General features: G+C 43.8%; 1 protein-coding gene across 1 annotated transcript in view; it reads left to right on the top strand.

Moving 5' to 3' along the window:
• LOC103108300 (liprin-alpha-2) overlaps positions 1-14,635 on the top strand; it is a 430,491-nt gene that overhangs the window by 376,998 nt on the left and 38,858 nt on the right. The window contains 2 exon segments of the mRNA XM_060191502.1: positions 3,278-3,359; positions 7,205-7,405. Of these exon segments, the coding sequence (XP_060047485.1) occupies positions 3,278-3,359; positions 7,205-7,405 (283 nt within the window).

The raw sequence follows: 14,635 nt of genomic DNA, 5'->3' as shown, positions 1-14,635 counted from the left end.
ACATAGCCATTGTAATCACCACACCCACCCACCAGCAAAGTTAGAACTAAAGACTCATGTGTTGTCATTGCAGATTGTAACCAGTTAATATGCTTTTAAAATTCTTGATTTTGCTTATGGAAATTTAACATTTTAGGACCTTAAGGTCATTTTCTAGTGCAGTTAGTAAGAGGTTATAGTATCAGGTGAAGACAGGGTGAGCATGGTGGAGACATGCAAAGGTTTGAAGTGCAAAAAACATTGAATTCACAGTGAGTTCAAGGCTAGCCTTCTCCATTTGCTGGCATGCCCTGTAATGACTTAAATTGCCTCCCTGTTTTCTGGTATTGCTACCAGCTCCCTAATTCTCACCAGAGTAAAAAAAAAAATGCAGGGGCCAGGCGGTGGTGCCCTTCGTTGAGTGCACCTGTCACAACGTGCAAGGACCCAGGTTCAAGCCACCGCTCCCCACCTGCAGGGGGGAAGCTTCAGGAATGGTGAAGCAGGGCTGCTTCTCTGTCTCTCTCCCTCTAGATCTCCCCTTCCCCTCTCAATTTCTCTGTGTCCTATCAGAGAAAAAATAAATCAATAAAAGTGTAAAACATAAAGTTTATATCAAATAAATTTATGTGTTGCATTCTATTAGCGATCGTCTCTGGAGGCCTAAATTTGCCTACTTAGACTTCATAGCTATCCTGCCTCTGTCTTCATGCTTCCTGTCTGGCCCTGTGGTGTGTCCTGCTTATCCTCACTCAGTCAGCCCTCCCTCCTGCCCCGGCTACCCTGTGCCTGGCTCAGAGTCTCACCAAGTTCTGCCCTTGCTGTGGAGCCTCTTTCAAGCTCTTGCACTCAGTGTTCCTCACTGAGCTTTCAACACCTATTTGTCAATTTGGCATTTACAGAACATTATCTAAAGGTGCTCTTATTTGTTTGTTTGTTTTTGCCTTGGCTCAATGCTGGTGCTACTCCACTGCTCCTGAAGGCCATTTTCCCCCATTTTATTGGATAGGAAAGAGAGAAATTGAGAGAGGAGAGAGGGAGATAGAGAGGGAAAGAGACAGATAGACACCTGCAGACCTGCTTCACTGCTTGTGAAGCTTCCCCCCCTGCACATGGGGTCTGGGGGCTCAAATCTGGATCCTTGCACAGATCCTTGTGCTTCATACTATGTGGACTTAACTGGGTCTGCCACCCTCTGTCCCCCTATACATGCATTTCTATTTAACCTAGACATTAATTTCTTCTTTTTTCCCTTTTATTGGGAGGGTTAATGGTTTGCAGTCAACAGTAAAATACAGTAGTTTATATAATCATCATCATCATTATTATTGTTGGATAGAGACAGAGAAGTTGAGAGGGGACAGGGACATAGAGAGGGAGAGATACAGAGAGACGTCTGCAGCACTGCTTCATCACTTGTGAAGCTCCCCCTCCCCTGCAGGTAGGGAGCAGGGGCTTGAACCCAGGTCCTTGAACACTGTAATGTGTGCACTCAACCAGGTGTGCCACCACCTGGCCTCCTTGGTCTCTGTTTCCATAGCAAGCATAAGTTTCACATCAGAACTGGTACTTGACAAGTACCCAGTGTTTGTTCATCTGTCCCTTCAACCATTTCTGTCTGTCTGTCAATATGTCTGTACCATGAGACTAGGCCCTTCAGGTCTCCTTTGCTGTGAAGAGATGCCATTGCAAAACCTGAGCAATTTGGTGATGATGGCGTGACAGGTGTTGGGGTCCTGGTAGCTTCTGCTGGGCCCAGAAAGCCAACATATTTCTCACCAGGGTGATGAAGAGCTCAGCACAGAGCTTACTCTCTTTTCCTTCAGAATGAAATAGTAATTGATTCCTGTCTCTCCTTGTGCTGTAACTCTAACTTTTTTTGTTCTGTATATTTACTTCCTGTGTATACTGAGTTCTTTCTTTAGCATGAAAAACACTTGTGTTAAAAGGCATTTTGACCTGCAGTTTAATGTATTATAGTCTACCATGTTAGCAATTAACTAGATGAAAGTCAAAACTAGTCTAGTGCTCCCTCTTAGAATTCATATATGATAGTGATCTCAGATTCCTGATCATTAAAAACATACAGTTCATATATTTTCATCATATCTTTCTCAGATCAGGGCATAGCAAGGTTCCATAGAACCAAGCAGAGAACTTATTTTCATTTGCATATTTTCCTTGGTTAGATATTAAGCAAAGTGAATCGTGGCAAAAGTGCATATTGCTTTTTCAGTAATCAACTATCTCAAATTACTTTATAAATTTATAGTAGTTGTGAAAATACAGTAGTAGGTGCTGATTTAAGATTTACTGAGACTATTCGTATCTTTCTGTTATCAACAGTAGATGCTTTTGTCATTGAGCTTTTTGGTTGAAAACGGTGATGATAAATGAAGCTGTATAGACTGTGGTGTTTCACACCTCACATTGCTGGGTAGTGACAATGGTCAATTTACATTAGAGTTCTTTCAAATGAGAAGCTACTTGATAGTCTAGAAAAGGAACGAGCTCCTAAGATACCCATTCTGATCTAAATATATCATATAAATTAGTTAAAATCAATCACTCCCACTTGAATGTAGCTGATGGTAACTAGGCTTACTTTCTGCTTTGATAACCAAGAATTCCTCTCCCATTGAAAGAGTGAGGAAAGAACAAGACAGATGGAGGAAGTCATATTTCCTTCCCGTACTTCATCCTTTCCTATGCACGACTTGATTATATTCTTCTTAAAGGAATCCAATGTTTGCTAATAATAATCCACTTCTTAGTCAGTTAATACTTCATGTTTGGGGGCTGGGTGGTGGTGCACCTGTTGAGCGCACATATTACAATGTGCAGGGACCCAAGTTCAAGCCCCTGGTCCTCCATCCGCAGGGGGAAAGCTTTGCAAGTGATAAAACAGGGCTGCAGGTATCTCTCTGTCTCTGTCTTCTCTCTGTCTCTGTCTCTCTCTCTCCTTCTACCCTCTGGATTTCTGGCTGTCTCTATCCAATAAATAACAATTTTTCAAAAAAATTATAAAAAAATAAATACTTCATGTTTGAGTTTAGTGACTAACTGCTGGGTCACATATTTTTTATCTCAGTGTTTCACTCTTAATAAAATCAAGGAGTGATATATATATCACTGATATATAGACATATATATATATATGTATATATATATATATATATATCTCCCAGAGGAAGGAGTTTGATGGTTCTATGTTCATAAAAATCGTGCAAAGGCATTTTATCATGGTTCTTAATCTTTTCCATATGGCATGACTGATGGTCTCCACTGTACCCTCCAGGCACGAACTTCTAGAGGAAGCTCGCAGAAAAGGGCTCCCTTTCGCTCAATGGGATGGGCCCACGGTGGTGGCCTGGCTAGAGGTAAGAGATCTGAACTTACAGGCCTCCTGCTTTTCTCAGAGCAAAGCAAGAGCAGGCTCCTGAAGTCCTAACCTGGAGCCTGGACTGCTCTCTCCAGGGACCTGTGGACCCAGTTCTTTTATTTGGATGCTTTCTCATGACTGCGGCCAGAGGAAACCTCTAGTGAGGTTAAAAGGAAACTGTTTTAAATGTCACCCTCTGGGAGTCAGGCAGTAGTGCAGCAGGTTAAGCACACGTGGCAGAAAGCGCAAGGACCAGCTTAAGGATCCCGGTTCGAGCCCCCGGCTGCCCACCTGCAGGAGAGTCTCTTCACAGGTGGTGAAGCAGGTCTGCAGGTGTCTATCTTTCTCTCCCCTTCTCTGTCTTCCCCTCCTCTCTCCATTTCTCTCTGTTCTATCCAACAATGACGACATCAGTAATAACTACAACAATAAAACAAGGGCAACAAAAGGAAATAAATAAATATTTAAAAAAATAAATAAAAATGTCACCCTCTTTGCACTAGCGTGAGAGAAGAAAAAAATGACGCAGCCACATTTCTGTTGTTACGCAAGAACATCAGCTCCAGCCCTGGTTGAGGCTTCATATAAGAACCAACTCCACAGTGCCAGGCGGTCCATGCACAAGGACCGGGGTCCAAGCCCCCTGTTCCAGCTGAAGGGGGAAGCTTCGTGAGCAGTGGAGGTGTCTCTATCACTCTTCCTTTGTCTATCCCCCTTCCCTCTTGATTTCCTTATCCTCTCAAATTAAATAAAGTTAAAAAATCTTTAAGAAAAAAATGCCATCTTCACATTTGGCAGTTCTGTGTTATCCGAAATATTACTGCCATGTAATTGTTTTAAAAGTCTGTACATGGCTTCATGTAAATTATTTAATAGACCTACTTCTTTACCTGTTAGTAGTCAGTTTGGTTTAGGTACTAGGAATAAAACAGAATAACTTCTTTCTGTGTCTAGATGTCATATTATAAGGAAATAATTATATTCAGCCTTTTCTGTGTAACATTAAAGAACTGAGCAACAACAAAAAAAAACATAGCAGTGTCTGGGCAGAGATAGGGGTAGCAGAATTAAAATAGTAAAAGAAATACCATATTTTATCACACAGACCCATTTCATGTCACTAAGCAATAATCACCCCCTCCCCACCTTTAGCTCAGTTCTAGATACTGGCTGTAGCAGCTACTGGATATGCCAGTGTCAGAACAAAGAGAAACCTAGACTTTTCTTGCTGCACAAGCAACTGTCATCTATTGTTTCAAATAGTTTGGGGTTACAATATAATCACCTACCATCATGTCATTAGCACATTCACAGTAAACATATTAATCAGTGAGAAAAAAATCAAGCTCATTTTAATTCAAAAGTAGAAAGAAATATGGTGATAAACACAGAAGCATGCCTGGCTTCTGCTTCTCCTCCTCTTCCCACCCTCCCCCTCCCTTTCCTCTCCCCCTCACCTACCCCCCTTCCTTTCCCCCCTCCCTTCTTCCCCTCCCCCTCACTTTCCTGCCTCCCCTCCCCCACTCCCTCTCCTCCTTTTTCTTTAGGAAAACAAAACCTGGGTTGAAGTGACAGCATCATTGTTTTCTGCAAATGACTTTCATGTCTGAGTCTCTGAGCTCATAGGCTCTGTCCTCAGCACCATTATAAGCCAGAGCATGGCAGTGCTCTGAGGGGGTGGGGGTGGGGCTGGGCGTAGGGGGCACAAACCTTGCTTTATTTCATCATATGGGCAGGGAAATTTTTAGTATCAGTGTTCATAGCTGCTGTTTCTAAATATGTCTTTTTAAAGTATTTTTATTTATTTATTATAAGATAGAGACAGAAAGAAATTGAGAGGGGAGAGGGAAATAGAGAGGGAGAGAGACAGAGACACCTGCAGGCCTGTCTCTGTCTTCACCACTCGTGAATCTTTCCCCTTGCAGGTGGGGACTAGGGGCTTGAACCAGGGTCCTTGAGCACTGTTATGTGTGCCTTCAACCAGGTGTGCCACCACCCAGCCCCTCCAAACATGTCTGTAAAATCACTGTAGTTTAAAAATCAATGATGAGACAAAATATTTGAGAACCTCTCAGACTTGCTGCCAGCAGCTGTTTGTTCAGGTCCACACCAGACCAGTGAGCTGCCATCTGATACACACCTCCTGATACTTTGGCAAGTGACAAACAAATCCTCTAGACTCAGAGAAAGAAATCAGATTTACTGCCACAAAAAAGGAAAGGGCAGGTGGCAAAGTCTGTGCTGCCTGAACCTGCACACACAGAAGTTATTTCTAAGCTGCTGTCTAATGTAAGTTCAGCTAAGCAAGGGAGTGCACAGGATGCAGGGGTCAGTGAGAGAGGAGAGTGCCCTGGCCTTCACCTCCTCCAGAACCTCCCCAAGGGCAGGCACAGACAAGTCTGCCACTTCACAGGTCACACACTCATGGCAAAACCTTCTCATGCCTGATATGGGCTGGTGCTGGAAACTGTGATGGCAAACAGTTTGAGCAATGTTTCTAAGATTGTGTTTTGTTTATTTATTTGATCTAGACAGAGAGGGAAGGAATGGGGGAGAGAGAGAGGGAGAGAGACAGAGAGACATCTGCAGCCCTGCTTCACTGCTGCCAAAGTGGCAAAGTTCTCTTCAGGTGGGGACTGAGGGCTTGAGCCTGGGTCCTTGCACATTGTAACATGTGTGTTGAACCAGGTGTGCCACCACCTGGGGCTGCATTTTGAATAACATTAAGCATGCTGGAAATTCAAATATCTTAAAGGACAGAAAAAATCATTAGTGCTCAGGATCTTTAGAATGTTGGAGGTTTGATTTTTATTTCAACCTGAATGTGTAAGCTAAGAAGGCAAGTTTTGTCTTCCAGCCCAGCTGACTGAGCCTGTGTGGTCAGTCTCTCTCTCCCTCAGGCCAAACGAGTTGCAGTGTGTCAGGATGGCTGAGTGGTCTAAGACTCCAGACTCAAGCTTTGACTTCAAACATTCTGGAAGAGAGTATAAACTGTCCTTGTACTCCTTTTTCCCCATTTTCCTCTTACTCCTCCTCCTCCTCTTTTCCTTCTCCTTCTCCTCCTTCTCCTCCTTCTCCTCCTTCTCCTCCTTCTTCTCCTTCTCCTCCTCCTCCTCCTGCTTCTTCAACTTTGCAATAGAGATTTTTTAAAGCAGATCACTTAATTTTTTTTCTGTTATTTTACATTTTATTAGTGATTTAATAATGATGAACAAGGCTGTAAGATCACAGGGGTACAGTTCCACACAATTCTCACCACCAGAGTTCCCTGTCCCATCCCCTCCATTGGAAGCTTCCCTATTCTTTAAATGAATAGGGAGGATGGACCAAAATTCTTTATGGGGTACAAAAGGTGGAAGGTCTGTCTGGCTGCTGTAATTGCTTCTATGCTGGACATGGGTGTTAGGTAGATCCACACCCCCAGCCTGTTTCTATCTTTCCATAGTGGGGCAGGGCTCTGGGAAGGTAGGAGTTCCAGGACAGATTGGTGAGGTCGTCTGCCCAAAAAGTCAAGATGCAACTTGGTAGCTGAAAGGTGTTAAAATATAAAGCAGGACAAATTGTTTCATAAACAGGAATCCAAAGGTAGGAATAGAGCAGATGAAATTAGGGGGTCTTCAGTGGGAAGAAGCTAGGAAGTCTGTTTTATGTTTGAATCCATCGTAGAATGCCCCTATATTTTCTTGTCCTGAGGGGAGAATAACAGTGGCATCGACCTCTAGGGGTCGTGGCAATAAACAGGTTCATGCATGGAAGGTACGTGTAGCAGTGCTTTATAGCTGAGAGGCGCTCATACCTTCGGTCATTCTGCTCATCCACGTGTGTTCTGGTCCCTCCTTCCAGCTCTGGCTGGGAATGCCTGCCTGGTATGTGGCAGCCTGTCGTGCCAACGTGAAGAGTGGTGCCATCATGTCTGCTTTGTCTGACACTGAGATCCAGAGGGAGATCGGCATCAGTAACCCTCTGCATCGCTTGAAGCTCCGGTTGGCCATCCAGGAGATGGTCTCCCTGACCAGCCCCTCTGCTCCTCCGACATCCAGAACTGTGAGTCACTTTGCACGTTGCTTCTCTATGGCTGTTTCTTTCTTTTCCTTTCCTCTCTTCTCCTCTCCTCTCCTCTCCTCTCCTCTCCTCTCCTCTCCTCTCCTCTCCTCTCCTCTCCCCTCCCCTCCCCTCCCCTCCCCTCCCCTCCCCTCTCCCCTCCTCTCCCCTCCCCTCCCCTCCCCTCTCCCCTCCCCTCCCCTCCCCTCCTTTCTTTTCTTTTTATTCCTTGCCTTTTTCCATTCCTTTCCTTTCCTCTCATCTTTGCTTTCCATTTCTCTTTTCTATTTTTTAAAACTTTTATTAGTGATTTAATAATGATTGGCAAGATTGTAAGATCACAGGGGTACAATTCCACACAGTTCTCACCACCAGAGTTCCCTGTCCCATCCCCTCCACCTTAGGAAGCTTCCCTATTCTTTATCCCTCTGCGAGTATAGACCAAAATACTTTATGGGGAGCAGAAGGTGGAAGTTCTGGCTTCTGTAATTGCTTCTACGCTAGACATAGGTGTTGGTAGGTGGATCCACATCCCCAGCCTGTTTCTGTCTTTCCCTAGTGGGGCATAGCTCTGGGAGGGGAGGTTCTAGGAAACACTGGTGAGGTCCACTGGTGAAGTCAGGTTGGCATCATGGTAGCATCTGAAACTTAGTAGCTGAAAGGCAGTAAGATACAAAGCAGAATAAATTATTTAATAAACAGGAGCCTAAAGTCAGGAATAGAGCAGATGAAACTAGGGGTCCTCATGTGGAAAGAAGGTAGGAAGTCCTTCTTTCAATGCCAGAGTGAATTAATATGAAGATTTAGTTGCTGTTATGAACTTTGCTGCTGTATTTAATGGGTTTTCTTTTCTTTTTATTTAATTTTTATTTATAAAAAGTAAACACTGACAAAAAACACAGGATAAGAGGGGTACAACTCCACACAATTCCACCACCAGAGCTCCAAATCCAGTCCCCTCCCCTGATAACTTTCCTATTCTTTATCCCTCTGGGAGTATGGGCCCAGGGTCACTATGGGGTGCAAAAGGTGGAAGGTCTGGCTTCTGGAATTGCTTCCTTGCTGATCATGGGTGTTGACAGGTCAATCTATACTCCCAGACTGTCTCTCTCTTTCCTTAGTGGGGCAGGGCTCTGGCGAAGTGGAGTTCTAGGACACATTGATGGGGTCATCTGCCCAAGGAAGTCCATTTGGCATCATGTTAGCATCTGGAACCTGGTGGCTGAAAAAGAGTTAAGATATAAAGCCAAACAAATTGTTGATTAATCATTAACCTAAAGGCTGGAATAGTTCAGATGAAGAGTTGGGGGTCTCTGTTTTGTAGAAAGCTAGTAGGCCTATTTTAGTTATATTCCAAAGGACCAATGACTTTACTAGTTTTTTGTTTATTTGTTTTCTGAGCCTGACATCTGATATGCAGGTTGACCCAAGTTAATGTCTGGGGAGATAATGTCATGGCTGGAAAAAGGACCATAAAGCTGGATCAGGGAAGAGAGTAGCTCCCAAATATGGGAAAGATGTATAAATATTGTTGACTGTAAACCCCATTGATTTGATCTGATCTGGGGCCCATATTCAGCTTAGGAGCCTATGTGACCTCTGCTTTGTTTTCTTTTATCATTGTTTTTGGGATTTAGTGGTTTCAATGCCAGGGTAGTCTTACTGACACATGGTAGCCTCTCTTCGCTGCATGCTAGATGTCTGCAGAACTCTCATGCCCAGTGAAAGTGCTTTTTCCTCAGTCAGGCACCAGAAGCAACACCCTTCCCATCCCCCCTTCCCTGGAGTCTTTTGCTTTACTGCAATACACCACACCTCATCCAGGTTCTTTTTATTTTTTAATTTTTTTCTTTATTGAGGGATTAATGGTTTACAATCAATAGTAAAATAAAGTAGTTTGTTCATGCCTATCATTATCCAGTTTTCCACATAACAATACAACCCCAGCCTAGGTCCTCCTCTATCATCATATTCCAGGACCTAAAAACTCCCCTCACCCCAGAGGCCTTTACTTTGGTGCTATATACCAACTCCAGTCCAAGTTCTGCTTAGTGTTTTTCCTACTGTTCTTATTTCTCAACTTCTGTCTGAGTGGGATTAGCCCATATTCATCCTTATTTTTCTGGCTGATCTCACTTCACAGGATTCCTTCAAGCTCCATCCAAGATGAGATGAAGCAGGTGAATTCACCATTTTTAACAGCTGAGCAGTATTCCACTGTGTATATAGGCCACAATTTGCTCAGCCACTCATCTATTGCTGGGCACCTGGGTTGCTTCCAGGTTTTGGCTGTTAAAATTGTGCTACTGTGAACATAGGTACACACAGATCTTTTTGGATGGGTGTGTTGGGTTCCTTAGGATATATCCCCAGGAGAGGAATTGTAGGGTTACAGGGCAGGTCCACTTATAGCCTTCTGAGAGTTCTCCAGACTGCTGTCCACAGGGGTTGAACCCATTGCCATTCCCACATTCAGCAGTGCAGGAGGGCTCTTCTGTTAAATCTTCTTTATGAGAGTTCCATGGTTTATATCAGACTTGAAGGCAGACACCAAGCCAGACTCTAAGCTGGCCTCTCCTCTGCAGCTTTCATTTTTCACCCAAGAGCAACACTCCCAGTCTCTACTTTCCTGAGTTGCTCTTCGTATCCCCACTTTTCTGTTCTTCCAGTGTCACAAGAGATAAGTATTAATGCTTCCAGAAGATGTCATGCTTAGTAACTCCCTAGTACTTAAGCAGTTTTCATCATTTTGAGAATACATTGATAGTTGATCTTTTACAAGTTCTAAGTAGAATCCTTCCAAAATCAATTTCCTTCTTAATGATTAGTCCCTACTCTATTCAGAATTGTGTGCCTGGGAGTCAGGCGGTAACACAGTGGGTTAAGTGCACATGGCACGAAGCACAAGGATTGGAGTAAGGATCCAGGTTCGAGTTCCGGATTTCCACCTGCAGGAAAGTCGCTTCACAGTCGGTGAAGCAGATCTGCAGGTGTTTATCTTTCTCTCCCCCCCTCTGTCTTCCCCTTCTCTCTCCATTTCTCTCCGTCTTATCCAACAACGACGACATCAATAGTAACTACAACAATAAATCAACAAGAGCAACAAAAGGGGACAAAAAAAAGAATTGTGTGCCTCTCCAACTTTTAGGAGATGTCAGGCACAGGAACAAAAAACTAGTCATGGGCCCTTTGGAATATAACTAAAATAGGCCTATATAAAACACAGACCCCCACCAACTCTTCATCTGAACTGTTCCAGACTTTAGGTTCATGATTAATCAACAATTTGTTTGGCTTTATATCTTAACTCTTTTTTCAGCCACCAGGTTCTAGATGCTACCATGATGCCAACTAGACTTCTCTGGGCAGAGGACCCCACAAGGTGTCCTGGAGCCCCGCTTTCCCAGGGCCCCACCCTCTAGGGAAAGAGAGAGGCAGGCTGGGAGTATGGATCGACGTGCCAATGCCCATGTTCAGTGGGGAAGCAATTACAGAAACCAGACCTTCTACCTTTTGCACCCCATAATGACCGTGGGTCCATGCTCCCAGAGGGATAAAGAATAGGAAAGCTATCAGGGGAGGGGATGAGATACTGAGTTCTGGTGGTGGGAATTGTATGGAGTTGTACCCCTCTTATCCTATGGTTTTTGTCAGTGTTTACTTTTTATAAATAAAAATTTTAAAAAGGAACAGATATGCTGAATCGCAAATTTAAATATTGAGAGAAACACCAAAAAATAGATCATTCTCTTTTAGTTAATACTGTGTATTTTGCTGGGAGAAAAAAAAAAAGATGAGTTTTATATTCACTGGCTTTCTTTCTAATGCACTGTTGGAAAGGGCATGACACATTTTTGGGATAGAAAAGCAGAAAAAATATGTCATGACTTTTCTGACCACCAGATACATTCCGTGTGCAATATAATAAACAGTGAAATTTACCTTAGTAGTCTTTACAAGATAAGTGCTGTTGTATTGACATTTTCAGAATCAAGCCTCATTTTAGTATAAATCATCACACATTCTCAGGCAGTTTTAGGTGACTCCCTTATTTTTTACTGTAGCCACCCAGGCAGTACTTTGCAGTGCACTGAATCTAAAGCCAGATATACAAGGTCAGAATGTTTGCCTAACTTCATTCTCACTTCTTCCTTAAAACACAGGAGGGGGGCTGGGGGATGATGCGCCTGGCTGAGCACACACATTACAATGCACAAGGACCCAGGTTCGAATCCCTGGTCCCCACATGCAGGGGGACAGCTTCACAAGTGGTGAAGCAGGGCTGTAGGTGTCTCTCTGTCTCCTCCTCCCCTCTTGATTTCTGCCTGCCTCTATCAAATAAGTAAAGGCAATGCCAAAAAATACTTTCGTTAAATTAAAAAAACAAACAAAAACAAAACCCTAAGGGGAAAAGTATGATAATTTCTCTTGTGTGACTTTGCTTTTACTTTAGATAAATGTATACTTAGCTAAAAAAAAAATCAGACTTAGCTTAAAATACAAACTGAGCAGGCTATTAAAATAGTTACTCTGAGTCAAATTCATCTGCGGTGTCTCAAGCTGAGGGAGGCACCATGGCTGGTTTCAGTCAACACTCCTATCCCAAGAGCTGATGCAAATGAAAGAAAGGATTCAAAACTGTGAGTGTTCTGCAGACACACTTATAATAAGGAGATGAGAAACTACACCCGTGTGTCTACAACTATACCATAAACCACTAATCCACAAAAAAGGGATTTAAAAATCCCTAATCTTACAAAATTAAGAAAATTCAAGGTAATTGGGTTCAAGAAGAAGAACTGAATGTATTTATTATTTTGTTTAGCATGAGAATGTTTTTTTTCGTAGAGGTTTACAGTGCAGGTGTTGGGCAGGAGAGATAGCATAATAGTTTTGCAAACAGACTCTCCTACCTGAGGCTCTTAAGGTGTCAAATTCAATCCCCTGCAGCATCACCAGCCAGAGCTGAGCAGGGCTCTGGGAAAATAATACCCATACTAATACCTAAAAATACAGCCAGTTGTTGAAACATGCATGGGTAGAATGTCTCATCTCCCCATGCTAGTTGTCTGGAAAGCATTCTCACCCCAAATGAGGTCCTTTTCCATCACCCTGTCCTTGTCTTTTTTTTTATTAATAAAAAGGAAACTGACAAAACCATAGAATAAGAGGGGTACAACTCCACACAGTTCCCACCACCAGAAGTCCGTATCCCACTCCCTCCCCTGATAGCTTTCCTGTTCTTTATCCCTCTGGGAGCATGGACCCACGGTCATTATGGGGTGCAAAAGGTGGAAGGTCTGGCTTCTGGAATTGCTTCCCTGCTGAACATTTGTGTTGACAGGTCAACCCATAATCCCAGCCTGCCTCTCTCTTTCCCTAGTGGGGTGGGGTTCTGGGGAAGCAGGGCTCCAGGACACATGGTGGGGTTGTCTGTCCAGGGAAGTCTAGTTGGTATCATGTTAGCATCTGGAACCTGGTGGCTGAAAAAAGAGTTAAGATATAAAGCCAAACAAGTTGTTGACTACTGTCTTTGTTTTTTAAGTTCTTTTTATGAAGGAGAAAATAAATAAGTCTTAAAAAAAATTAATCCGTCTTGCTTCCTAGTACAAAGTATGTCATTGTATCTAAATACTAACAGAGGGGTGGAGCAGGCCTCCCAGGGCAGTCACTGAGTGTGAATCTGCAGGAATGGTGAGGCTCCTGAGTGTGACACAGTGAGTTTTCAGGTGACTGCAATCTTGCAAACAGCTATCAGCTTCAGATGCACATAGACCAGCTGTCAGCCTTCTGCAAGCTCAAATGTTAGGAGCCACAGTGTGGGTGGCCAATGACCATTCACAGATAATTTTCAGGGGCTCCCAGAAGACCACAGCCAAGTTGTTTAATGCTTGTATTTCAAGCATTTTCCACCTGCTTTTTTTTTCCTCCAGTCACTGGGGCTTGGTACCAGCACTGTGCATTCACTGCTCCTGGTGACCTTTTTTTTTTTTTCCCTCCGCTGTTATTGCTGGGGCTCGGTGCCTGCACTATGGATCCACTGCTCCTGGAGACTATTTTTCCCCCTTTTGTTGCCCTGGTTGCTTTATCATTGTTGTGGTTATTCTTATTATTGTTATTGATGTAATCCTTGTTGGATAGGACAGAGAAATGGAGAAAGGAGGGGAAGACAGAGAGGGGGAGAGAAAGATAGACACTTGCAGACCTGCTTCACTGCCTGTGAAGTGACCCCCCTGCAGGTGGGGAGCCGGGGGCTCGAACCGGGATCCTTACAAGGGTCCTTGCACTTTACACCATGTGCACTTAACCTGTTGTGCTACTGCCTGACCCCCCCATTTTTTCCATTTCATAAGATAGGACAGAGAGAAATTGAGAGAGGAGAAGGAGACAGAAGAGAGAGAGAGAGAGGGAGAGAGACCTGCAGACCTGCTTCACAGCTCGTTAAGCATCCCCCCACCCCCACCCCCCGCAAGTGGGAAAGGAAGCTCCAACCTGGGTCCTTTGGCAGGTCTTTACACTTAGTGCTATGTGAGCTTCACTGGTTGTGCCAACACCTGGCCCCTCAATCTGCTTTTAAAGTCTCCTTATCCTTTGACTCAAGGCGTAAGAATCCTCAACTCCATTGCTTGTTCAAAGGCACCCACTTTACATATGCTCTGACATGTGCACAACTCAGTGACTCAAGTCCCAGAGTTCCATGTATGACTTACCAAATGCAACTTCTTCTCCTCCTTCTCCTTCTCCTTCTCCTTCTTCTTCTTTTTTTTTTTTTTTTTTTTGGCCTCCAGGGTCATCATTGGGGCTTGGTGTCTGCACCACAAATCCACTGCTCCTAGAGGCCATTTTTTTACCTTTTTGTTTTATCATTGTTGTGTTTATTAATATTGTTGTTATTGATGTCGTTATTGTTGGATAGGACAGAGAGAAATGGAGAGAGGAGGGGAAGACAGAGAAGGGGAGAGAAAGATAGACACCTGCAGACCTGCTTCACTGCCTGTGAATCGACCTCCCTGCAGGTGGGAGCTGGGGGCTTGAACTGGGATTCTTTCTCCAGTCCTTGCGCTTTGCGCCATGTGTGCTTAACCACAGTGCTACTGCCTGACCCCCCAAATGCAAGTTCTAGCCCTTAAGCAGGTGTTAGAGAGAGAGAGAGGAAGAAAAAGAAGAGAGAGAGAAAAGGAGAAGGGAAAGGAGGAGGAGAAGAAAGAGAGAAGAAGAAAAAGAAGAAGAAGA

Source organism: Erinaceus europaeus, chromosome 5 (assembly GCF_950295315.1).
Source record: "Erinaceus europaeus chromosome 5, mEriEur2.1, whole genome shotgun sequence".
In the NCBI taxonomy this organism is placed as follows: Eukaryota; Metazoa; Chordata; class Mammalia; order Eulipotyphla; family Erinaceidae; genus Erinaceus; species Erinaceus europaeus.
This window is presented reverse-complemented; position numbering and strand designations above follow the sequence as displayed.